Raw genomic sequence first — 24,835 nt, forward strand, 5'->3', positions numbered from 1 at the left:
TCCACTTTCACATGACAGCTGGAGGCATTTTGGGAGTTTGTGTGTGTGTGTGGTGGGGTGAGGTGGAGTGTGCAGGTGTGAAGCACTGCTGATTTTGTTACTGGGGGTCGATATTGCAGCACCGCTGAACTCCATAAACGACCCTTTAGTTTCAAGCAGGGATGCAAGTAAATGTTGCTGCGACTAGAAAAGGTGCCACCTGAAAATAACTCCCTTAGCCAAGGCTCAGAGTGAATAGCCAAGAAGGAGTAAATATCCTGAAATAAGACTTTTTACCAGCTGGGAAAATAGACTCAGTGTGGAGAATGATGACCATCTGTGCTGATAAAATTCAAACCCACTTCCAGTCGCCTTCATCTGGAGGAATTCTCAGAGTTTAAGTGATTTCAAGAGACTATTTCTGAGATTCTAGAGACAATGTGCTTAGTTTTCCAACATTTTATTGTAAATGTCTATTCTTGGTACAAAAGATTATTTAACTGCAACTAGGGAAATACAGTGCGAGTTACAAGATGTAAATAAACATGGATTTGCATTCGGTCTCAAGAATTGGCTGCTATCTAATCCCTCCAGAGAAACCCTCCTGCTATGTACAACATTACTACAACTTGTACTACTATTTGGGATGCGACACACAGGATAAATCATAGCATCTGGGCTGATTTACTTCCCCTTATTTCTCTAGCTTGTGTAATATTCCTATACAGTGTGATCTCAATGCCCACGATAAATAATCAGCTGATTGGCAGGCTAATAGCCTTAGTTGTGTTCTCTTTCCCTGATGCAGCACTGGTATGGTAAGCAAGGGTCAAAACAACAGACGTTTTGCTAGGAGAGGTAAATGCAGTCTAGGAATTACTGCCTGGACAAGGGGCTGGAATGAGGAGACAGGCTGCTGAAGGAGTCCTTCAAATAGCCACAGTTAAGGCAGAAATCAAGCACCCACCAGTGATCAATCCTGGTATGGTGGCATCACATCAAGCAGGTGAGTGTGTATACTTTACAGTTACAGACGGGACAAGGGGTACCGATAAGTGCTAATAACTATGGCTTGTGTGTGGGGCTCCCAGTTCGTTAAACAAATGCCGGACAGTCAGTGCCACCCAGTCTAGTAAAGACGAAAGGCAGAGCGAGTAACTGAGACTAAAGGATTTGCTGTCAACCCACCATAAAAGAACATGTACACAGCGCTGCACTCTGGTCCTTACTAAGAGGACAGGTGACCTCAACAAAGAGACTGCCTCTTGGGTACAAAGCAGGAAACGTGCTTTGGTGAACTTGAGAGAATCTGCCAACCTACAGTGCCATAGCCAACAACCATCCTGAACAGCCCATCCTCCTCTGGCCTACCGAGAGAATCAAAGGCAATATGTGATTTCAAAGTTGCATGAAATGCAAGAGAAAGGAAAAATATAATTTTCAGCAGTCCAAAGCGATCAAAAGCCGTGGAGAAGTATGAGGGTGCTCGAGCACTGGAACACGCTTCCACGGCTTCTTCCAAGCTCCTCTGATGTGATCCCAAGGCTTCTGACGCTACAACGGGGGTTCAGCATCTCATCTTTGGGGGTCCTAGTCACGGTGACAGCTTACATCATGTCGAGCTGCAAATATACAACAAGAAATACAATTAAAGAGACACAAACTGCTGCTTTCAGATGGCAGGCAAAGAGCAATCATTTATTCATTCATTTGAAGGTTTATTAAAGTGCTACACATTGTTGTACGTATGCATGAATCTATATATGTGTCTGTGCTGAACCTTTTGCAACTAGGCTGTGTAAGTGGTACCTCGCCCACAAACAGGAAAAACAATTCCTGCAGCCAAGGGACAAAAAACATGGAAATCGTGACCATACGCAGATAGGGAAGTGCAGGTCAGAATAAACTCAGGGTCTGATTTTTAAGTGTAGAGTACAGCTTTACTCCGTTTGGGCAATGAAGTAAAGTACTACATCCTCCACATTTAAAGATGTCCGCTGGTCAGCAAATATCTCTAGTCATTGGCCGTCACAGCGGGTCCGGTCAATGGGTTACAAGTTTGACGTTTGGCTCTATCAAACAGGACAGTGGCATGTCAAACTTTTAACAAGTTTTTGCTTTGTAAAAAACAAAATCTCAAAGCAGGATTTTGTTTTTTAAAAGCAAAAAAAAATGAGCTCCACACAATATGGTGTGGGGGTCATTATTTTCACTCTGCCTCACCTCCACGTTTTACCAATTTTAATTATTAGAAAAATAAAATAAGTCAACTCTAAATTGAGCGGATGGTTTCATATGTAAACCTCAAATGGCCAGTACTCCGTTCGATGAGAATGTAAGCTACGGAAATGGAGTAGGCTCTGTCACAGGCATACTTAAGTTCCACTTGCCTGTAAATCAGGTGGACGGACTGAGGGTTTGGCAGAGAGGGCAAGTGACGAAGTACCTGCTCCACCGAAATCCAAATGAATACCTCAGAGTCTGTTCTAAAGAGGAAAGACATATACAGGCAACAAAGGGCCTGAAAGTGGGGATCTTTTGAGGAAACAGACTAAGAGTGGGCTGCTCCAGAATAGTACCTTCTCCCCACAGACATATAGCAATGACCAGTGTGACATCTATTTAGGGGACTAGAGGGTAATCTTACAAGTAACACAGCCTGGGCTGCCTCTTAGTGTCTGCATTATTAGGGCACAATACTCTGAAACTATTATATTCTGAATCAGTACCTCTGTAAAATCTCATTTACTCTCTAGCCAGAATGCAAGGAGATGTTCACTTTTAAACATGGTAGGACAAACATTGCTCTGCTTTTCCTCCTCAAAGGATGATCCATGAGAGTCAACACCTTCTTAACATGGTGGTCATATCACCCTGCCACATACATCTATCGCAGTTTCTTAAAAAAGATACCTGGTTCTTATAACTGAGAGGAAAAGAAAATCCCCCACAAGATTTGTTCTGCAGCTTTGGTCTCATCATGCATTGGTAAAGCCACCAGAAAATCTTATTTTACAAGTGTTTCACTTCACTCAGCAGCAAAAACAAAATGTCAAAGTTTGAAGTCATTTGGGAAACCATAATTCTTTTATACTCCAGTTCTCCCTTTCTCTAGTGCTCTGTGAAAATGTCGTCTTACTTACTATTTGATTTTTTTAGCATAGCATGCTGGTAGCCATTTAGTTCCTGCAAATATTTTACCCAGGTTTTCTCCAAGCATGGTAAACTCGAGTCCTCCCATATGAACCACGGGCGTCTTCCCATGGAGTCAGGACACTTCACTGTCCAAGATCAGCTCGAAAGAGGAACACATGTAAAGCTCAAGGGCTCCGTTGCAAAGTAAATAGTCTTCGGTGTCAATAGAGTCTGACAGTACTGATGATCTCTATTTTTGTTCTTTGAATAGGACTGATTGCTCGACATCTTATCCTCAGCCACCTTCACACTGGGACTGAGAGCAAAACCTGAGCTCCTATCCTAGTATTGGTGACAAATATGCACCCCAGTACTGGCGGTGCTCTAGTACAGATCAGGACTAAGGAACCGACGGATCTGAATCAGCAGCAGACTTGGAAACTGCAAAGTCTCTTCCACAGCAAGTCTTGGTAATGAATTCATAACCGAAAAATGAGCCCCACATGACTAGGCATGGTAAGCAGCCCCAGTTTAAATTAAATTAAAAAAAAGAAAAACAAGGTTACAGTGACAGAAAAGTTCGGCTATTTTGGCACCTGGGAATCCACTGCAAGAGAGCTAGTCAACTTTATCTAAGAGGGCTTCTCTGAACATGGAGTTCTGATCGGTTAGGCTGGGAGCGCATGTGGATGCAAACAGCAGTACATCTAGGAACTGAAGGAATTTTGAAGTTCCTTCTTGGGTTAGATGTGTGATGCAACTTGGGTACCGCCCTGCAGAGCCAACTTGTGGCCTGATGGACCTTTCCCCAATGGTCAAGACAAACAGTCGTGAAAAGAAACAACTTAAGAAAAATGGAATGAACCATCTGATCGCTTTAAGCTCAAGAGAAAGACCGAAGGATGGGAGTCAAATGGGGGGCTGCTCCTGTGCAATGCTGCAGCGCCTAAACTCCAGGTCCGGGTCACTTGCTCCTCAGTTTGCAAGTGACCAGCTTTATTGACAGACTTTAGATGACCACTTTGGATCAGACTCAGACCACATTCAGATGTTGGAGGTGGTGGTCGAGGATGAGGACGACAGCGGTGAGGCAGCTAATTTGCTGTTATTTACCCTCACCCACAACTCCCCATTCCCTGTCTTTAAACAATGCAAACAACCTGGCATTGCAGAATGCCCGCAGGCTGGACACATCTCATAAGATTGAGATGGAGTGCCCTCTAGAAAAGGCTTAATTTCGTACTGTCCTGAGGAACAGATAGAAGTATTGGAACTGCCCCTGCGGAGTGTGGTGGCCATGTCCAATACAAACATTTTAATGGAAGTACTCCAACCCACACTGGTGGTAGAATAGGCTCTGCTGTCATTTATTGAGGTAATTGCTTGATCCCCATCAAAGAAGACACTGAACAGGGTCACCTCCGCTCTGGCTGGCAACCACCTCCTTGCCAGGTGATACATGCCTTCCCCAAGAGATCCTGATTTACTCTTGGCTCTATCAGCTCTAGAAATTCTGGTGGTGGAAGCGTTTATTGCATGAAGCAGATTTCATGGCCTTTCCCTTCGGTCCCACAGGACTGACTCCAAAATATTGGAGGCGGTTGTTAAGAAAGTGTTCTCTGCAAAGAACGAGGCCCTGAAATCCATTAATGCTACCTGTCTGCTTGCGAGGTATACCCATGCTTTGTGGGACATGTTGAATTTTGCTGGTCCTTACTTTGCTGAGCCACCTGACAGACCATTTCGCCAAGTGGTGAGGGACAGGCAGGACACCTCAAGACAAATCATCAGAGCAGACCTGGACACAGGTGATTCTTTGGCCAGGGCAATGGACGTCTCCACTGCCCGATGAGGCACACATGGCTTAGAACTACAGGTTTCTCTTGAGATGTACAGGTGAGTCTAATGGGGCTTTCCTGTTTGGAGGCTAGGTTGACTCTGCCTTGGAGGGGTTTAAGGAGGGAAGAGCTAAGGTCCGATCTTTCGGACTCAGTCCAATACTTGAGAAACTTTCATAAATTCTGTGGCTTCTCCAAAAGTTTTGCCTTTCGCCAGAGTCAGTTGGCCCAATAGCCAAACTATCTTCTGCGGTAGTACGGGGCAGAGACAAAAAAAAGGGCCATTAACCCAGCAGCTCTCCGCATCCTCCCTCGCACCACCAGGAAAGCTGCTTTAGCTTTCCCTTTAAGGAGCTCATGAGGCCAGTTGGAGGGAAGGTGTTTTCCTTTGTGCTTACCTGGAAGGCCTAAACTTTAGACTAGTAGGTCTTCTTGATAATAGAGAGGGCGCATGGATACCTTTCCAGCTGGATCTTCCCCACATCCCTCCTCCATAGCCATTTCGGTTCGGTGGATCACTTATGGATACTGTGGCAGGAACTGGCAGCCATGCTGCGACTGTGCAATGGTAGGGGCCCTAGACCAGCTACTTGGGCGGGGCTGCTAGTCCTGGTCCTTGCACAGCAGTTTGCATTCGATCCTGAACCTCGGGCTTTTGTACTTTTACTTGTGTGAGTTCAAGATGCTGTCTCTAGCTCAGGGTCTTCTGCCTCTAGAAGCATAAGACTGGATAACGTCCCCTTATTTGCAGGATACATATTTCCACATATCAATCCTGCAGACACACATGCGGTTCGTGCTGTTTGTGGTGGACTTCAAACACTACCAGCATGCAGTCCTCCTGTTTGGGTTAACATCAGCACCCTGAGTACTCACCAAGGTGACCTCGATGGTTTCTGCCTATCTGAAAAGGTTGGGTATCTCTGTATTCCTCCTACCTGTACCTTGCAATTCCATTGGCTCCTCAAGGTGAGCTCACAGCAGCCGGGAAGGGCCATCTAAAAGCAATAGTGCCCCTGCTTCTTCTATAACAAGTACAGGAACATCCATTCTCAATGTCTGAGGAATAAGATCTTAAAGTAGACACCTCTGAGACCCACAACCAGTGGAGTGAAAAATGCAGGTGGGTCGCTTTGTCGTATTTCCCATCTCCCTATAATGAGTGGGCTACATTTTGAATTGTCTGTAGCTTTGGACCACCTGCTTCAGAAGATCAAGATAGCGGGTAGTGACATTATCTTGTTTGTCTCAAATCCTGGATGCCACACCAATGTGACACTCTTCCTTAATTTAATATGGCAGAATTCTTCCAAGTTAATAAACGGGGGGAGGCTACTACACTATTGTGGGGACCCAGAAAGAGTATTTCACTTAACTTGAGATTTTAAATTGTTCACACAGCCAGCTGGATACCATTCAGTCCCAGATCACTACAATACAATGATAGTAATCTGTCCCTTGGTCTCTGCTTCGCCCAACAAGAGAGGCGAATCTGAGCATCACTGGTGTACGTGTATAAATGGCAGCCCTGAGATCGAACAAGCTTAGTAAGTGGCTCAATCTACACACTGACCACTCCTGGAGATAGTAGAGACAACGTGGCATCACAGCCTTCAATTGTATTGTACAGAATGTAAAAGGCGGGAGACAACTGCTGAAGAGTGCTGAACAGAAGTCTGAAATCCGGAAAGAACAGATTCTCCCATTTCAATGTCCTGTAGGTGGGCATTGGGCAGTGTCAAAAGCCACTGATAAGTATAACTAGACAAACGTTACCATCACTGGCCGTCCACAGGTGACCTACATCGAGATCACACAGTTATAAGTGCCAACATCCAACACGAAAAGCGGCTAACAAGTTCAAACATTCCGAGAACGCCCTAGTGATACCAGTGCTGTTTCTCAAACCTTGCCAGAAGCTAACAAAACTGGAAAAGGTTGTGTAGGAGTTTGAGCTGCAAGGAAGGCCGCAATGCAATTGTCTTTTTCAGAGTAAAGGGAACAATTATAGAGGCTAACAAAAGACTCGTGCATTTACACGAAACAAGAGGAGATTGCCCAGCAATACTGCTGACCAACCATGCAAGGATGAGCTCCACAGGACAATCCACGTTCAGTGAAGTTAGCAGTTTTATACTGAAAATTGGACATGACTTGGGTGATAACCCATGGAGGTTTAAATACTTGGAACACCATGTTCACAGACTGATAATCTGAGGAAACTGACAATTATTAGCAACCACCCCCAAAGAAATAACTGAGGAATACCTCTAAGGATTGTATAAGGCAATAAATAAACTCTTGACATTTTTGATAAAGTTGACCTTGTGAATAGGTTCAGGTTGAGCAGTTTGCCAACAGTGACAGTGAGTCTTGGGACTCATAATTCCTCATTGCAGAGCGTGCAGTCCTTATCCCCTCTTACCCTAAACCACACTCACCAAATCATCCACATCGCCGCCTTCTTCCCCTGCGTTGAAAGAGATGTCTTCCTTTTTTTCTTTTGGAGCCAAAAACTACAAACAAAATACAATTGTTACAATGTGTAATGTAAATAACCAAACCAGAATAAGTCTAAAAAGTCTGAGCGCACCCTTGATGTGCTGTGAAACCTACGTGGAGCCCTGCATAAGCGCCTGGCCCTTCAAGCTGGACACTCCTACTGTCGATAACTGCAGGCAGCCCTATGTGTGATGGTGTGACACTGCAGCCACACATTCTTTCAACCTGAATTATTCGACTGGCGGTGCAGTTTTGTGCATCTTAAATGTGTTGCTGCAAATTCAACAGTCTACTTTTTGATTACTTTGGGCGCATAAACTACATTGTTAACTAACAAGCTATAATTAATAGTAGAAAGCATAGTGTGGATACATTCAAACAAATCCGCTGGAGTTAATTTAAAAGCGCGCGTCTCAAAGTTAGGTTAGGCAGCTGTGTTTCTTTTCGATGCATTTAATACTTGTCATTATGGTACATATAGGCTATTTTCTTTTCATTCATTTCCATTATCACAGTTCTGGAAATGATTTGTTTTTCCTTTGTCAGTGCCAGCTTCAGCCAACAGCAATAAATATTAGATCTCACTGCTAGCTTCTCCAACTAGACCATTCACCTAAATTTGCTCCAACAAGATATGCTCCATCGAAAAATAATTTCATCCCAGAATGAAATGATAGATTAATCATGCAGCATATGACAAACAGAGCAATCACAAAAACAAGACTCACCGGCAATGTTTCAACCCTTAATTCTACAGGCCGGGCGAGTCTAGAACAAATAAAAGGAGTCCCCAAAGTGTGCCAAAAGGCCGGCTAAAAACCAGACTGCAATTAGGATGGAGAAATGTACACAAGTGCAGAAAAACAAAATGGAGTAGAGCTCTTGCAAGTTAGTGAGCAAATGTAAACCTTTGCAAGAGGATATCTACACAGTTGGACAGCACTTTACCTTGATAAGATACTCGTCTGCAATGCCTTCTCCGTTCTTTGATCCAGGAAACACTATAAAGAGCTGATCTACATGATTATCTTTGTGCACTGAATGTAGAAGCTAGGCTCCCTCTTCTGGCTGAGCAAGCAAGCCTCTCCTCATTTAAGGGATGAGATGGGGTGAAAAACTTTGCCAGAGTACTGATTATAGTATATGCAAAATTGTTTGCAAGGGGATTACTTAACAGGGAATTTTTTTTAAACTTATTTTGAAACAGGAGGTTGATCAATCTTGACTGACAGAAATTTGGGATCAACTTAAAACAATTAAAAACCTGTTTCTCATCTAATTCAACACTTAATTAATCGACAAAGGGTCACCCACCTTCAATATACCAGAGTACTGATTAGCCAAAATCAAAAGAAGTCACAACGTTTGGTAAAAAGGCCACCCAAGTCCCTAGCACCACTTTGTCTGGGGAAAAAGGTGGCATAGGGCAGTCACTTAGAAAGCACATGCAGTTCACTCACACAGCAAACTGATGTGATAGCAATGAGGACAGTAGTCTTGAGCAATACATCTGACCACCTGGTCCGAGATCTGCTCTCTCCCCCAGCAGATCCGCTGTTGTACCGCTGTCCTCGTTTTCCCATGTTACTGGTAGGTGTTCGAGGCCCTCCTCCACCCGCAGGCTCTTGCCTGCTCCTCATCCCTGGTGGTCCAGTGAGAGAGCCTTGCTATTCTGCTGGTCTGCTGCAGTCTCTGGAGAACGAGAGCAAGACCTCGGTGACAAGCTGCAGGACTTACTGGCAGGCCAGCGATGCCCATGAGGCCTCTGTGAAGGACGATGCCGCAGCCAGAATCGGCATCTTCTGGACCCTTCAGAGGTAGGGGACGGACGTGGTGACGAGACCGATATGGACAAGCAGGCCGAAAGCAATTTCATCCGGTACTCCCATCGGGACTTCGGCTTGAGATGCTGACAAGCGTCGCAGTGCGTAGAATCTATTGCTCGCCCAAACACCACATACAATACAATCGTATAGGTTATGGCAGAACAGATTGTCAACTCTAGCTCGGCAAAGGCTAAACAGTTCCCTCATATGAATAATGGTATTATCAATGAGAGTATACAATTCAGATTCCCAGTAGAAAATGCATAGTGAAGTTCCACAGTCGGTATATTAGCCCAATCTTGAATCTGACAAGTAAAATACAGCGCAAGCGTACTGTAGTCTGGCCTCGATTGGTTAAGAGGCGGTAATATCACGAGTGGCACCACCTGATAATGACGCCCTGGGCCAATCGAGGCCAGACTACAGTACGCTTGCGCAGTATTTTACTTGTCAGACACAACTCGACTCAAGATTGGGCTAATATACCGACTGTGGAACTTCACTATGCATTTTCTACTGGGAATCTGAATTGTATACTCTCATTGATAATACCATTATTCATATGAGGGAACTGTTTAGCCTTTGCCGAGCTCGAGTTGACAATCAGTTCTGCCATAACCTATACGATTGCACTGTGGATGATCTTAATGGATGTTATGGATCCTTGCTATTTACTTTGATTACGGAGTCTTATGGGTACTGTTACAATTGCATGACTAGAGGATACATGCGCCGTGATATTTAGTTTCTATAGCCTAGAAAAAGTCTGAGTACTTATTGATAGTACTGACCAAACACGTGTCGGCTGTTTTTTATCTACTTAAAATTTTATGGATCTTCAAATAAAGAAAATGATGATATGAACATGAACTTTATCTACTGATCTGTTCTGTCCTAAAATTGCAAACTACAGATTATTTACAGTTTTAATGCTGTTATGACTATATGACCTAAAAATCGACAAAGGGTTCCAGTTTTCGAACAGGCTTGTGATCCAGGAACTGCTCGGTCAGGATACCCCGATTAGAACTGAGTGCCTCCTCTGGTTGAACCCCTTCCCAATAAGCTTTCTTAACAGTTTGTTTGGGTGGCGGAGTCTGGCTACCCATACCTCCGCCAGCCCGATGTTGAAAACAAGCTGTTTAAGCTTGCAGATCCATTTGATCTCGTTGCCTGTGTCCAATTTAATGAGCTCGCTAAGGGCAGTAGCATAGTTTGCCAGTTCTGGGGTCCTTCTCAGGTGTACCCAGAATAATAAAGGGCGAAGCCTTGCAATATCTTTGATGGAACGTTTCCTATAGTCTTGTCGGAGCGGTATCAATGGGGTAGATAGTGGAAGAGAAACCAGACTTCTATAGAACTTATTCTCCGATCTTACTAAGTCAATGGTATTCTCGAATCCCCATAATTCCGACCCGTAAAGAGCCGAAGGTAATGCTTTACCCTCATACACCACAAGGGCTGGTGCTACTGGTCTACTAACAGAGAGTTGCTGATCTCTTAAAATTGCCCCGACACCTGTTTAAGGTTGAGAAGCATTTTAATCAAATGGGAATTCCACTTCATCGTGTTATTGACCCGTATACCCAGATAGTCGAAAGATTCAACTATGTCTAATGGGGTGCCATTAAGGGTGATACCATTCCTGAACCGTTTGGATGGGGATAATGCCATCAACTTGGTTTTAGAAGTATTGATGCGTAGGCCCCGTGAATCGCAAAACAGGCTGAACCTGTCTAACAGTTTTTGGAGGCCTCTCAGACTTTTCGAAATCAGAAGGGTGTCATTGGAGAAGAGTAGGGTAGGTGATTTCTCGCCTGCCAGGGTTGGGGCATCGGCTGGGTCCTCTCTCAAATGGTCTACCACCCCATTAACAAAGAGAGAGAACAAAGTCGGGGCTAGTACACAACCCTGGCGTAACCCCCTGTTTACCGCCACCCTTTTTGTCAACTGGCCCTGGCTACCCCACCTTGTTCTAGCATAATTCCCCTCATGGAGGCGTTTGATGAAATCCAGGATTAAGGGGGGAATACCTAGGTCAGATAGCACCTGCCAAAGCTTGGCACGGGGAACCAGGTCAAAGGCGGTCTTCAGATCAATAAACGCCAGATAGAGACTACCTTTCCCAATGACCACAGATTTCCAATGGATCATAAAGAATCTAAAGACCTGGTCCATCGTGCCAACTTTCTGTCTGAAACCTGCCTGGAAATGTGAGAGGACGTTTCCATCATCCATCCAGGACCTTATCCTCATAAGAAGGACCCTGCTAACCACTTTCTGTATTGCGTTGATTAAACTAATCGGCCTGTAGTTGGCGGGATCCTCCCTATTCCCCTTTTTGTAAATGGTTACCACCTCAGCGCCCTTCCAGGAGTCAGGGACAGCATGACCTCTAGCAATGAGGTTCATCAATAAAGTGAGCCCAAGGCTTTGGGTCATGTAAGAGTAGGTCGCCAGGGAGGCCATCAGGACCCGCCGCCTTCCCTGGCGCTATACTTGCTATGGCCGAAATACCTCATTGAACCCAAAGGGTTCGGCTGATGTGCAGGCCTTAACAATGGGTGAAGACGTCTCGTTCTAAAGGGACAGGTTCCCTTCGTCTCCATTGTACAGGCTGAGAAAGTGGTCATGCCACTGGCGCCCTGTAATATGGTTTGGTATCGGGTCCACTCCCCTCCCCTCTGGGTGCTTTTGTTAATTATCTCCCAGAACACAGATGTGTCTTTCAACTGTGAGGCAGATTTGAGCTCCTGCCAATGGGATTCTTCCCAGATGCGCTTAGCTTGCTCTATTGCTCTGGCGTACTGCTTCCTAGCTACTCTTCTTGTTAATGAATCTTTTGCCCGTAAAGCTGTAGATAAAGCCTGTCTCTTTTATCTGCATATAGCAGAGTACCACGGATTAGAGGATCGGGGTGGACACCCTTTTGGCTCTCTATGCTCCTTAATAATAAAAAACTCTCCTAGCCTTCCTATTGCGTCTTGATAGAGCCTGGGGAACGGGGAGTCGTGTGATTCCTCATGGGTAGTATTAAATAATTCAAACTCTGTGGTCTTCTGCTCTATGAGATCCCTTATATTGAGCAATTTCTCTCTGGTTTACAACCTTGTGCCATTTAAGGCGTCGGTTGCAATTGGACAGTACGACCTCCTTCGTTGACATCGCCGGGGCATTGACTGTCTCAACTGAGGTAGTATCCCAATTACAAGTGATTTGCATGCACAGGGCGTTGTGATCACTGTCTAGAGTGGGTTTGACCTCCATATCCAGAAGATCGCCACCAAAAACGTGTGTCCAACAGGATAGAATATATCCGTGAGGGACAACTGGGCCTATTATATGTGTTCCCCCCCGCTTAGATCAGAGCGCGTCCTGCCATTAACAGCTCTTAAGTTGTACTCTAAAGTTAGGGCGTTGATTTGAATGGCCCTTTGGGTCCACTTCTTTATTGGCGCTATATTGAGGGTTGGTATAGCCCATTTGTTATCCTCTTCGCCAGTGCCCAAAAAATTCTCCCCACTCATTGGTTCGAATGTGCAGTTGAAATCTCCTGCTACAATGATACCAGAGTGGGGAGGGATACAGGACAACTCGGACTCCAGTGCTATTAGGGTTGCTGACCATTGAGCCCTAGGAGACCCTCTCGCATAAACGTTGAATACCTCCATATTGGTAGCATTTTTTGTCCTTTAATTGTCAGGTGTAGAATATCCTGTGATGGTGAGTTAAGCCCGATAATGGACCAATCTAGTGCAATATTGATCCAAATTTGGAGGCCCCCAGAGGGGCGCCCTTTACCTGAACTGGTCGCTGGAACAACGTATGTAGTAAACCCTGATTTATACAAGGGGACCAGGCTCCAAGTCTCCTGGAACAGGCAGATGTCGTAATTGTCGATAAACTCATTCCACTCCAGAAGAGCCAGTTTTTTCTGTAACCTTGCTATATTCCAGGAGAGGAATTGGATCACCCTTGCATTTGTTCCAGTATGCCAAGAATCTCTGACCTCCACAGCCACAGCCAAATCAACATCGACATTGGGACTCTCCCCGCCTCTCCTCCTAGCCCCCTACTACTGTGGTCTATGTCAGCTTCCCCACAGTTCCACCCTGCTAAATCGGAGAAGGTGTTCACTGGCAAAGCCTCGTCCAGTCAATCAACTAATCTCAGTCCAGAGTCCCTCCCCTTCCGGGCCAGTGACCAAAGTGGAAAGCGTCAGATCTGGATAGTGGAGTGCTCAGGGGGGGGGGGGGACGTTCTGTACTCTAGGGCCAATAGATTCTCAGCAATTTCTGGATTAAATAGCTGTAGCTCAATGCAGTCAGTCAGGGAGTTACCCGATGTAACCCTCCTCACTTTTGCCATATCCTCCTGTATGATTGACCTACAGCTCCTTACGTACCGCAGCCAATGAATGGCTTTGTTTTGGAGAGATTCGCTGCTTTCATAGCCCCGAGCATTATTGTATCTAGGCACCTGGGTCATGTAGATTGTTGGGAGATTGTTCACTGGGCGGGATATGCCACCTTGCATACTCATTCCAACTTGATTACTCTGGGCTGCCTTAAAGCGGACAGGACAGCGATAGCTTGCTTTAGTGGAGGGTTGACCCATTGCCCTCCCTTTGGCACCCCTATCTATGACGGTCTCTGCATACGATCTGGTATTGCGAGATAGAGTATCCGTGCCCGAGGATCCCTGGGCTCGGTTACCTTTCCCGAAGGATGGCCTAGACACTACCCCCTGAGGATTCTCTAGTATGACCCCATTTACTAAGCTAGTAGGGATAGATGGTGAGGATAAAGCAGATGCAGCAGGCGGGAGGTTAGTTCTACTTGTATGGACCTCAACCTTCTCTTTCAAGGAAACCAATTCCCTTTCAAGGAATTCAATCCTCTGTAATAGACCCTTGTTTGTAGATCCACAAGTGCCGCAGATAGCTGCATTATCAGTAGTTTCTGTGGCATTGTGTTCACTCAGTGAAGCTGCTGTGGTGCCATCATTTATATGTTCTAGGACTGTAAACCTATTTGAGCAAGGTAGTGGTATATCAATCGCGCAATCCTGATGTATCCCTCTAGGAGTGGCACCTATTGTCGAATTTGGGGTTACAGCAGGATGGGTTCCCTCTAGGATCATATCGAATGTACTGTGTACTTCGCAGATGGAATGCCTGTGGGATGGTTTCTTATTAAAAATGGAAGGAATTACTATTCTTTGTGTCTTGGTTGTGACATCATCGAGTGGGTTGGTAGTATTGTCCGGGTTATTATTGATACTGGCACCCAAACCTTCTTCACATTCGCTAACAATGGCTTTGATTCTAGTTAAAACACAATTAGTAGCTGCGTGGGGTACTTTCTTAGCTTTTTTTCCTTGTTTGCATATGAGTGTTCCCCCGCGCTCCATTGCCTTCCTTTTTCCCATTTGACAGCGTTAATAAACACACCTCTCTTCCAAGTTCGATTACACTGTTCTACAACATAGAAAACAGGCTTGGCAATTACCAGTCCCAATGTGAGACCTCCAGGGACCGGCTTTGTTAAGATAAACAGTACCTTGAGTCCTTGTAAACCCGTAGGCCAGATGAAAGGGGGGGGGGGGGACCCTGCCTCTTCCTGGCGATGACGGGCCCGCCCTTGGCCCGGAGCGCGCACGTGCGCGTTCCGCAACGCGGATACAAAGAGGGAAAGATATCAGCTGCAGGTGGGCGGGGCAAGAGCGTGGCAGGTGATGAAAGTCCCCAGTGTTTCCTGGGACCAGTAGTCCTTCGTGCCGGTAAGCCCACAGATTCCCTGCTGCGGAGCAGGAGGCGCAAGGAGCTTTGTAGTAGCTGCAGGCGGGCAGGGCAAGAGCGTGGCAGATTATGAAAGCCCCGAGTGTTTCCTGGGACCAGTAGTCCTTCGTGCCGGTAAGCCCACAGAGTCCCTGCTGCGAAGCGTCTCCCGCGGAGCGGGAGGCACGAGGAGCTTTGTAGGAGCTGCAGGCGGGCGGGGCAAGAGCATGGCAGGTGATGAAAGCCCCAAGTGTTTCCTGGGACCAGTAGTCCTTCGTGCCGGTAAGCCCATAGAGTCCCTGCTGCGAAGAGCTTTGTAGTAGCTGTAGGCGGGCAGGGCAAGAGCGTGGCAGATGATGAAAGCCCCGAGTGTTTCCTGGGACCAGTAGCCCTTCATGCCGGTAAGCCCACAGAGTCCCTGTTGCAAAGCGTCTCCCCTTATGTTATTGTAATACTTTAAACTGTTCCCCATTCTTGCAGCAGACACAACCAACGTCATCAATGCCGCCCTTCTCTTAGGTATCGTGCCTGGCCCTGTATAACATGCCACTACCACTCCCCTTCTGAAAAAAACATCAGTAGATCCAGAACCGACTGCAGCCCTATTCCCAACTACCCTTTTCAGTGAAATCATGAACTGGGAGTCAATAAGACAACTTCAAGAGCACATGGAACGAAACCAGCTCCTGCATACCCACTAGTATGGATTCTGCCCTGCACGGTGTCCAGACGCCGTTTTGGTCAACATCAAGGAAGACCTCCTTTCATCCTTGGACAAGGATTTCAAAACTGCTCTTATACTTCATGACTATGTGCAGACTATGAAACTTTCAACCATACGCTTTTGCACAGGAGGCAGGCATATCCAATGCCTGACTGTAATGGGTCAACATACACATTCAGACCGGCCTTTAACCGTACCAAAAAAAAAGAGGGATAGTGAGCAAAGAATCCTGGGCATGGTTCACTTACCTATTTAATTGGGCTCTCATTTTACCATCAACAAAATTCTGAAAGTGAAGCTAACCAACAAATCTCCTCCCCAGTCATATGAGAAATGCAATTGTTGGATTAGACGTCTGCGACAAGAAAGCATTACAACCGATGTAGCAAAAACAATAAACTAAAAGCTTCTTTACCTATTTTACTACAATGTTTTCAAAATAGTCTTTTTAGGTCATTTTATACAGAAACAATTGTGGCTGGTGTTTTGTGAACACCTTTGGTTGTGGTACATAGTGTTGAAGCATCACCCGTGAGAGCATGGCAGCTGGCATCATCCTGCAATGAAAAAGACTAGCAGGTAATACCCAAAGAAATGACACAGTATCATACCTGCTTGGCTTCCTCGCTAGAGACCGTGCTTCCTTCAGCTTCCATTTGAGTAATCAGTGAAATGCCATCTAAAAGCATAAAACATTAGATAAACATAACAGCAAGAGTTTAAATCTCACAGTGACCTAGAACGATCAGAAAAAAATATGCATTTGTAAAGAGACCGTTTCAGGCACTGGTATAAGTTCATGTATGTTTTGTCAGGGGTTAGTGGCACCTTGTGGGTGTGCTCATGAAGCCCTCACCCACCAACCTAGTTGGTGGCATGCTTCATCATCGGGCCCACCCAGTGACACCTAACGTGTCCCGGGTGTGCTTCGACACCTGATTACAGCGGAGCAGGTATGTAACTGAGTGTAAAGTGTTTTTCTATGTGTGAGAGGGGGGAATTCCCTTCTCGAAAACACCTGTACATAAAACATACAAAACAGAGACAAAACATACAGGGGATAAAGAAGAGTCACTTTCAGTATATTACATTGTATACATCTGTGTGCCGACTTAATAAAGGCAAAACACTTTAGGGCGTGTAAAACACATAGTCTGTAAATACACATCCACTAGTTTTAATCACACTCCCATCCCTTTTTATTCGTCCTGAAGAAAGCCAGCATACTTATAAGGCACTGGCTGAAACATGTTGACCAACAAAGGATGTAGGAGGTCGTAACCTGCCTCTAACATCCCACAGCCTTATTTTTAACCGCGGACGGTGGCCCAGGTATTAACACCTTAGCTGCTTTGGAACGTCCAGCTTCAGTGCTGAACGTTCCATTGAGCAGGTGCAGCTGGAACGTCCAACGGCCGACGGCAGCACTCCCGAGGTAGTGGTGCTGTCGGCCGTTGGTATAGGCGCAGCACTTAAGAGGTTAAAGTCTAATTCACCTTCGGGTACTGGGACCACGGCCAAGCCGTTTTAATCTTATTTATCATAACAGTCTTCACCGCACACTCAGTTACATACCTGCTCCGCTGTAATCAGGCGTCGAAGCACACCCGGGACACGTTAGGTGTCACTGGGTGGGCCCGATGATGAAGCATGCCACCAACTAGGTTGGTGGGTGAGGGCTTCATGAGCACACCCACAAGGTGCCACTAACCCCTGACAAAACATACTTGAGTCCTTTAACCAAAATTAATAATTTCTGGTAACAACCCCCCCCCCCCTCCTTAAGCTAGTCTTTTTTTGATTTACTTCATATAACTTTGGGGATTCGGACTAGCTTTCTGGTCCTCTCTCTCCCTCTTGATACACGATAATAAGTTCATGTGCCACTGCTCTACCAGATCAGATCCTGACTTCATGCCGAACAAGTTACTTACCTTCGGTAACGATATATCTTTAAGAAACATAGGTTAGTTATTGGTTCCTTACTTTAGAATTACCCCCAGGCGTCAGACTGGATCCAGAATTCTTTTCGTCAGCAGTACCCCTGCGTGTCCAAAGGTGGCGTCGGTCGGCTCTGCGTTCGTCGTTGGCGTCGTAATCGCCAGGATGACGTCAAGGTAGCTACACAGATGCCACACTTGCACGCTCTAATACAGATGCTAACAGTCCTCAACACACTTTTCCTTCGTCCCTTCTGTTTTCGGAAAAATGTCACCAGGATCCCTTCTTTTGAAAGAGAATAACACGGGGACCGTACGGATCCTGGTGAAATTTTACCGAAAACAGAAGGTACGAAGGAAAAGTTTGTTGAGGACTGTTACCATCTGAATTAGAGCTGAAAGGTTACAGTTCACAGATTGGTTTTATAGAAGAGAGGTATTGACCCTCCATTTTATCGCCATTGACACAGGGTGTCGTCTTTGAAATATACAGATTTTTATTGGGATACTGGACCAGAAAATGTCGGTCCCACCTCTTTGAAATTCCTAGAGTACATAGACAATACTCAGGAGTTGGTGTTTTGACAGAAGGAAACCTGGAAAGAGTATACAATGCGTATGTGGGAGATATCAACATTCTTGAAGAAGGTGGTTTTAATAAACTTCAACCAACCGAAAAGCGTTGATGCTTTTTTTGTGTATAGACACTAGATCGCCAAGATGTCTGCAAGTCAATAAGAAAATACTATGCAAAGCATTTCGACTGTGACAGATAATCCAATAGCCACTGGTGTTCCTGTACGATATGAACTTTTTATCTACTGTTTTCTCCCACTTTTGTGTTTTATATTGTGAAATTCCATGTGTTTTGTTACGTTTCCCTTCTTTGACACAGTATAGGTGTTTTGTATGTTGTTTACTGTGTATACATAATAATGGACTGTGTTTAGAGATTGCAACTATTTTTCCCCCAAAAAGTTTTATATGTACAATGTTTTAACCCATTGCCATGAATTGTTTTTATGAATAAATAAATATTGTTTTTTTAGTATTCACGATTGGTGCATTTATGTTCTGTTGATGCATTATGGATAAACTGTGTGGTTGTAATTGAATTGATTGATTTTGCAAAAGAGGAAATCTGTTTTTTGATTCGAATCCCTGACGTGCACCAGGAGTCGAAACTCGAAAACTGTGTCGACAAAAGTCGTCAAAAAGTCAGTCAAAAAGTTAGTCAAAAAGTGACTGGAGGTACCGATCTCTCCAGGTCCGGGCTGGCTCGCACGGAAAAAGAAAGAACTGACATCAGAGCTCGACGGTGGACGCGGAGCCGATCGACACCACCTTTCGATGCACAGGGGTACTGCAGATGAAAAGTTTTCCAGATCCAGTCCGACGCCTGGGGGTAATTCTAAGGTAAGGAATCTATAACCAACTGTTTCTTTCAGATAACATGAAGACTATATTGAATGGAGGAATATTTTAGTAAACTATTTTGGCTAGGTTGCAGATATTCTGCCATACAACCTAAAATCTGTGTGTTTTGCTCACATATTCCATGGTGCTAACTGTGCTATCATTTTGTCATGGGGAAATATTCAAGAGTTGTGCTAATGATGGGATATTCGATGCGTCTCTGGGTCAGAGAGCAAATATACATTGTGTGCTCGTGGCGTGCGGTGCGAACACTCATGCTTGAAGCAGTCCAGGCTGCCAAGGTGCCAGGAGTGTGCACACTGTGGGCAGAGGAGTCGGGGGGTGGAGGTCAGAGCTGAGCGTGCCTGGACAGGTGCTGTTACTTGTCACACTCAGGTTAGTAGCCTTGCAAGTGAAGTCTCATACATCAAGTGACCCCTCTGGTTTCAGATGCTGCAGTGGTGGGCACACATTGCCCTGCAGCATGCGCTGTGTTGCCATGCCAGATTAAATGCCACCTCGCATCAGTATGTAAAGACCGCATCGACCTGCTCTGGCATTTCGATCCCCACACGAGTCTTTAGGAAGGGAGGTTCCACACCCCAGCAGACCTCACAAGGCGTCATCATACCTAGTGCCTTGACGACCACAGGCAGCCAGAGCGCTTCCGCCGCAGCCACAATGACTAATTGTGCCCTCTTCTCTCATGCCAGGCGCTGTTTGTTTACCTTGCACCACGATGTCCCAGAAGTCGCCCAGCGTCCTCTCCTCCACCCGGTCCTTCAGGGCGCGCAGGAAAGAGTTGAACTGCTCGGCCTTGGAGAGCTGAAAGCAGAGGAGCAGAGCATGGTTATCACGGCGCGTGCCTCCCTCCCTCCCTCCCAGGCGCGGCCCGGCGTGGCCTTCGGAGTCGGAAGGATGCGGGTACTCCAGGCACCGAGCGAGGACAGAGAGGACACACAACAAGGCAAGATGCGGCGGGTCCAGGGCTTCTCTGAGGGTGCGCCGCCGTGAGCTCTCGCGGCGAGAGAGGCCCCTCCGAGGCTGCCCGCACATTGAACATCAATTGTTCTGTACCTGGGTCCTTGATGTGAAGGCTGCTCTGCAATTATTGCATCGAAAAACAGCACAAAGGGCTGACAATAAGGAAACAGGTAATAGGAAAACAGGAAGACACACTTGTAACACAATCCGAGGTAAGAGAAAAAAGGAAGACACTTGTAATAAAACAGGTAATAGGAAAACAGGATGAATCACATAATGGAACACAGTTGAGAGGAAAACAACAGGACTCATTTAATAGGAAAACAGGAAGACATTTGACAGTACAAATATATAAGGGTGATGGATTTCATGGAAGGAGGTTTTAACTTGTGACTTCCTGAGCAAATTGTAGGTTTTAAGTAACTGAACAATAATGATTTAAAAAAATAAGAATAATAGGAGAACAGGAACGCACACAGACGCTGCTCAGACAACCATGGGACTGCGTTCCTCTGGTGGGAGCATCTTCTAGACTTGCGAGACGGGGTCCTGCGCCCACGTCTCGTTGGCGGCCATCTTGGTTTGGGGGGTAGCTTGCACGCTCTAGTCCTCTCTCTAGGAAACGAGCAGTACATAAATTGAGCCATGCTCACGCGCAGCGGTCACGCGCTGCGGGGATGCCAGAATGACGCCGGAGTTACGCCAGAGTTCAGCCCGTCTGCGCCCGTCCGCGCTGAGGACGGGCTGCAGGTCGGGCTGGACCTAGTCTCTTCACCCTTGCTCTTTGGTAAGACATCTCTGCGTTATACTCCATCTATGCTTCTGGCTCTTAGACCTCCCGAATGCTCTTCTATGCACTGTTTCACTCCGCTAGGGCTAATACATTCTCGCTGTTGTACCGCCTGTTCTTCCTTTTTCCATCCCCTTGGCACCTGTTCTATTAGCCTTTGTCCTTCCTCCCCATTGCCTACTGTATCTCATAATACTGGGTTTCTATTAAATGCGCGCTCGCTAATTAAACACAATCTTGCCTTCCACGATTTTGTGGATGAAAGGCAGCCGGACTGGGTATTCATCACAGAGACCTGGGCCACTGACTCCTCTGGTCATGACCTTCTTCTCGCCATCCCTGAGGACTATTCTCTACATAAGCTTGACAGACCTAAACGTAGAGGAGGAGGTATTGCCATTCTTTTTAAATCCTCCTTTCTATGTACGGTTAACCCTCTCTCCTCGCCCCAAGATCACTTTGAAGCCTTATACTTCTGTATTACTTGTGCCCCTTCAGTCTCTTTCACGGGTATATTGATTTACAGGCCGCCTGGTTCCAGAGCTAATTTTGTTTCGGACATTCTGAGAATCCTTGAACCCTACTTTGGAAAGCCCTCTATCACCATTTTAGGTGACCTTAATTTCCATCTTGATGAGCTTCACTCTAAGGACACTATCATTGGTTGATTCTCTCGGAGCCTGTGATCTTAGTCAGCTTGTCACTAGTGCTACCCACACAGCAGGTCACATCCTTGACGGGGTTTTTTCTAATGATCTAAGACTTTCCAGCGGCACACCTTTTCCGTTGGTGTGGACTGATCAATTTGCGGTTCCTCTTCATCTAGCCTTCTCCACTTCCAACTCCACTAAGAAGGGGACTACCTCTTTTACTTCTAGGAGAAATCTTAGAAATCTTACCAATGACGCTTTTGCCCCTTTCGTCCCTACACCTGAGGCTCTCTCCCTAAAAGACGCGGATGAGGCAGCACAAGTTCTGCAGGATTCCATCATTAATGCAGTAGAAAAACTTGCCCCTGCATCCCTGCGATATGTAGCCCGGAGGAAACCATCAGCTCCATGGTTCTCGGACCATCTTAGATTATTAAGACAGGGTTGCAGAAGCAGTGAGAGGAGGTGGAGGAAATCCTGGGATCCTACGGATAGGGAGGCTCATAAGTCTGCTCTACGGGAGTATAAGCAGAAAGTGATATTGGAGAAGCAGGAATACTTTTCCAACCTCACTAGTTCACTCACTTCCTCTAGGGAGCTTTTTAAAATTGCGGACTTGCTATGCTCCCTCCAACTTCCAGATCCCGTAGTCAGCTCTCAACGTCTTTGTGACGATATTGCAGACTTTTTTCATAAAAAAATCTTTGATATTCATACTTCCTTAGAAGTACAACGTCTCTCCTTGACTGAAAATAATTCCCCAGGCATAAGCTCTTTGGAGTCACTGGATATAGCCCCTTCCATATTCAAAAACAACAAGAGAGGTAGGGTGTAGACACTCCTGTACCCCAGTTAAATGTATTCTCAACAACAAAGGAGTGACTCTAGTGAAAAAAAAAGTGATAATAAAATTAGAATCACAAGATAACGCTTCACTGTATGCTGCACGCGTGATCAATACTCACACGCGTGCAGGGAATACAGTCAGGCAGTCTGAGAAGTTCACAATCCGGGTTCAGGGCTGGCTTCTCGACTGAAACCACTCTCCTTGGTGTGTCGGAATCCATCAGGCTGAAAGTGGACAACGGGGAGACGGTGGCACTCATTTTGCTTGACTTGAGTGCCGCATTCGACACCGTCTCCCATTCCATCTTGTTGTCCACCCTGAGAGAGGTGGGTGTCGATGGTGCTGCCCTGGCCTGGATCTCTAACTTTTTATCTAATCGCTCGTTTCAAGTCTTTTTCTCTACTTCCATCTCTTCTATCTTTCCCTCTAAGCACGGTGTCCCTCAGGGATCTATTCTTAGTCCTCTCTTTTTTAATTTATATGTGAGACCCCTTGCTTTTTTGGCGGAACAGGCAGGTCTCTCTATTTACTCCTACGCTGATGACACTCAGGTCATCTATTCTCTATCCACCAACAAACATCTCCCTTTCTCTTCTCTCCAAACTGGACTAAAGCAGATTGCGGCATGGATGTTGGAGCATAAACTAAAACTAAACGGGGAGAAAACAGAACTGCTCCTCTTTGGCTCCGACACCTCGCTCTGGGGCCCACATCATTGGCCACCGGAGATGGGCCCTCCTCCCATTCCAACCTCATCTGCCCGTAACCTCGGGGTCCTCCTGGACAATCAATTGTCTTTCAGGCAGCATGTCGTGAAAGTCTCTGCCACCTGTACTACCATCATCAGGTGGCTTAGGAAAATCTCATGGATGCTGCCGGCTGACACCTTGAAATCTGTAGTCCAGGCTCTTGTCATCTCACGCCTGGACTACGGCAACATCTTACTTCTAGGTGCCTGTAAGGAGGTCACTAAGAAGTACCAGGTAGTACAAAATATGGCGGTCCGCCTGATTTGCAATCTACCCGCCAGATCCTCAGCCTCTTCCCACCTGCGTAACCTACATTGGCTACGGATTGAGAGCAGGGTTAAATTCAAGGCTTTATGTTTTATGCATAAAATCCTGACAGGAAAAGCCCCTCCCTATCTATCTGTTTTGGTGCAGCAATATCTTCCACCTCGTACACTTAGGTCCTCCACCCAGAATAAGCTCAGGATCCCACGCATCAAGAGAGCAAAAATGGGTGGTCGCTCTTTTGCTCTGCTGGCGCCTTCTCTTTGGAACTCTCTACCCCCCCCCCTCTGCGCTCCGAAATGTGCCTCCTTACCTTCCGTAAGGGAATCAAAACCTGGCTTTTTAATATGTAAGTTCGTTGATTTCCTTCCCTTCTCATCTTTAATATTGTTTCACACCTATAGCGCCGGGAAACCTACGGGTAGCTGAGCGCTCAAGAAATGCAATAATAATAATAATAATAATAAGTCCCTAAGGGGGCCCGGGCGACAATCTTCAATCAGAAGAAAGTCAAGGCGTTTATTAGTCACCATCTAATGGGTGGGGGGAGGACCTAAGTTCTTAGAAGGACCCTCACTCACCACTAGTTGGTGACATGCTTCATCATCGGGTCCCCGCTGGGGTGACCGAATGTCTCCCCAGCGTGCTACGACGCCTGATTACAGCGGAGCAGGTTGTGGTGGGTGCAACAGTGCCCAAATTAGGAAGTGACTAAACGTGGTAGAGCAAAAGTGTATTAAACAATTAAAAAATGCAAAGGTTGTGCCCTTAGAACATTTTTTTAATAATGGCCAACCCGCATTGGTTAAAAACAAAGTGTGCAGACTCCCACGGTTCTTAATTAAGGAACCGGAGTCCTAAGTCAGAAGTAAAATTTGGTCGACATGTTTCAGCTGTTAGGGTTGCATGTAGCTCAGCTTTCTTCAGGACCTACAACAAAAGTCCTCCGGTGGTATGCACGCTCTAAGGTGCACCCTCCCGTGAGGCTCTAAGTGTGAAAATTTTTTGAAAATTTTGTTTAAAATCAAAGGATGGAAGGACATTCCATCTCAACCACACTACTCACTCTGGTAGGGGTATAGAAAAACGGGAACTTTCTGAGGGAACAGATTGTGCTCCTTCGGAAATGGCAGCCTGGGTTATTTTCACGCGGCGTTATATTCCACGCCTGCGGCTCCCCACCGTGTACCTACACGGGCTCTGGCTGTCTCCCGGGACGAAGAAGACCCGGGAGACAGCCAGAGCCCGTGTAGGTACACGGTGGGGAGCCGCAGGCGTGGAATAAAACGCAGCGTGAAAATAACCCAGGCTGCCATTTCCGAAGGAGCACAATCTGTTCCCTCAGAAAGTTCCCGTTTTTCTATACCCCTACCAGAGTGAGTAGTGTGGTTGAGATGGAATGTCCTTCCATC

At 46.1% G+C, this 24,835-nt stretch overlaps 1 protein-coding gene across 2 annotated transcripts in view; it reads right to left on the reverse strand.

Moving 5' to 3' along the window:
• Positions 1–425: 425 nt before the first annotated feature.
• XRCC5 (X-ray repair cross complementing 5) overlaps positions 426–24,835 on the reverse strand; it is a 558,141-nt gene continuing 533,731 nt past the window's right edge. The window contains exons 18-21 of one of the 2 annotated variants that reach the window (XM_086954491.1): positions 19,868–19,964; positions 16,395–16,462; positions 7,394–7,468; positions 426–1,601 (exon numbers count right to left, since the gene is read on the reverse strand). In XM_086954491.1, the coding sequence (XP_086810617.1) occupies positions 1,587–1,601; positions 7,394–7,468; positions 16,395–16,462; positions 19,868–19,964 (255 nt within the window). In that variant the 3' untranslated portion in view covers positions 426–1,586. Of the gene's footprint in view, positions 1,602–7,378; positions 7,469–16,394; positions 16,463–19,867; positions 19,965–24,835 lie in introns of those variants that run through there. The other variant, XM_086954493.1, reaches the window with a different exon arrangement.

Source organism: Lissotriton vulgaris, chromosome 2_1, assembly GCF_964263255.1.
Source record: "Lissotriton vulgaris chromosome 2_1, aLisVul1.2, whole genome shotgun sequence".
NCBI lineage: Eukaryota > Metazoa > Chordata > Amphibia > Caudata > Salamandridae > Lissotriton > Lissotriton vulgaris.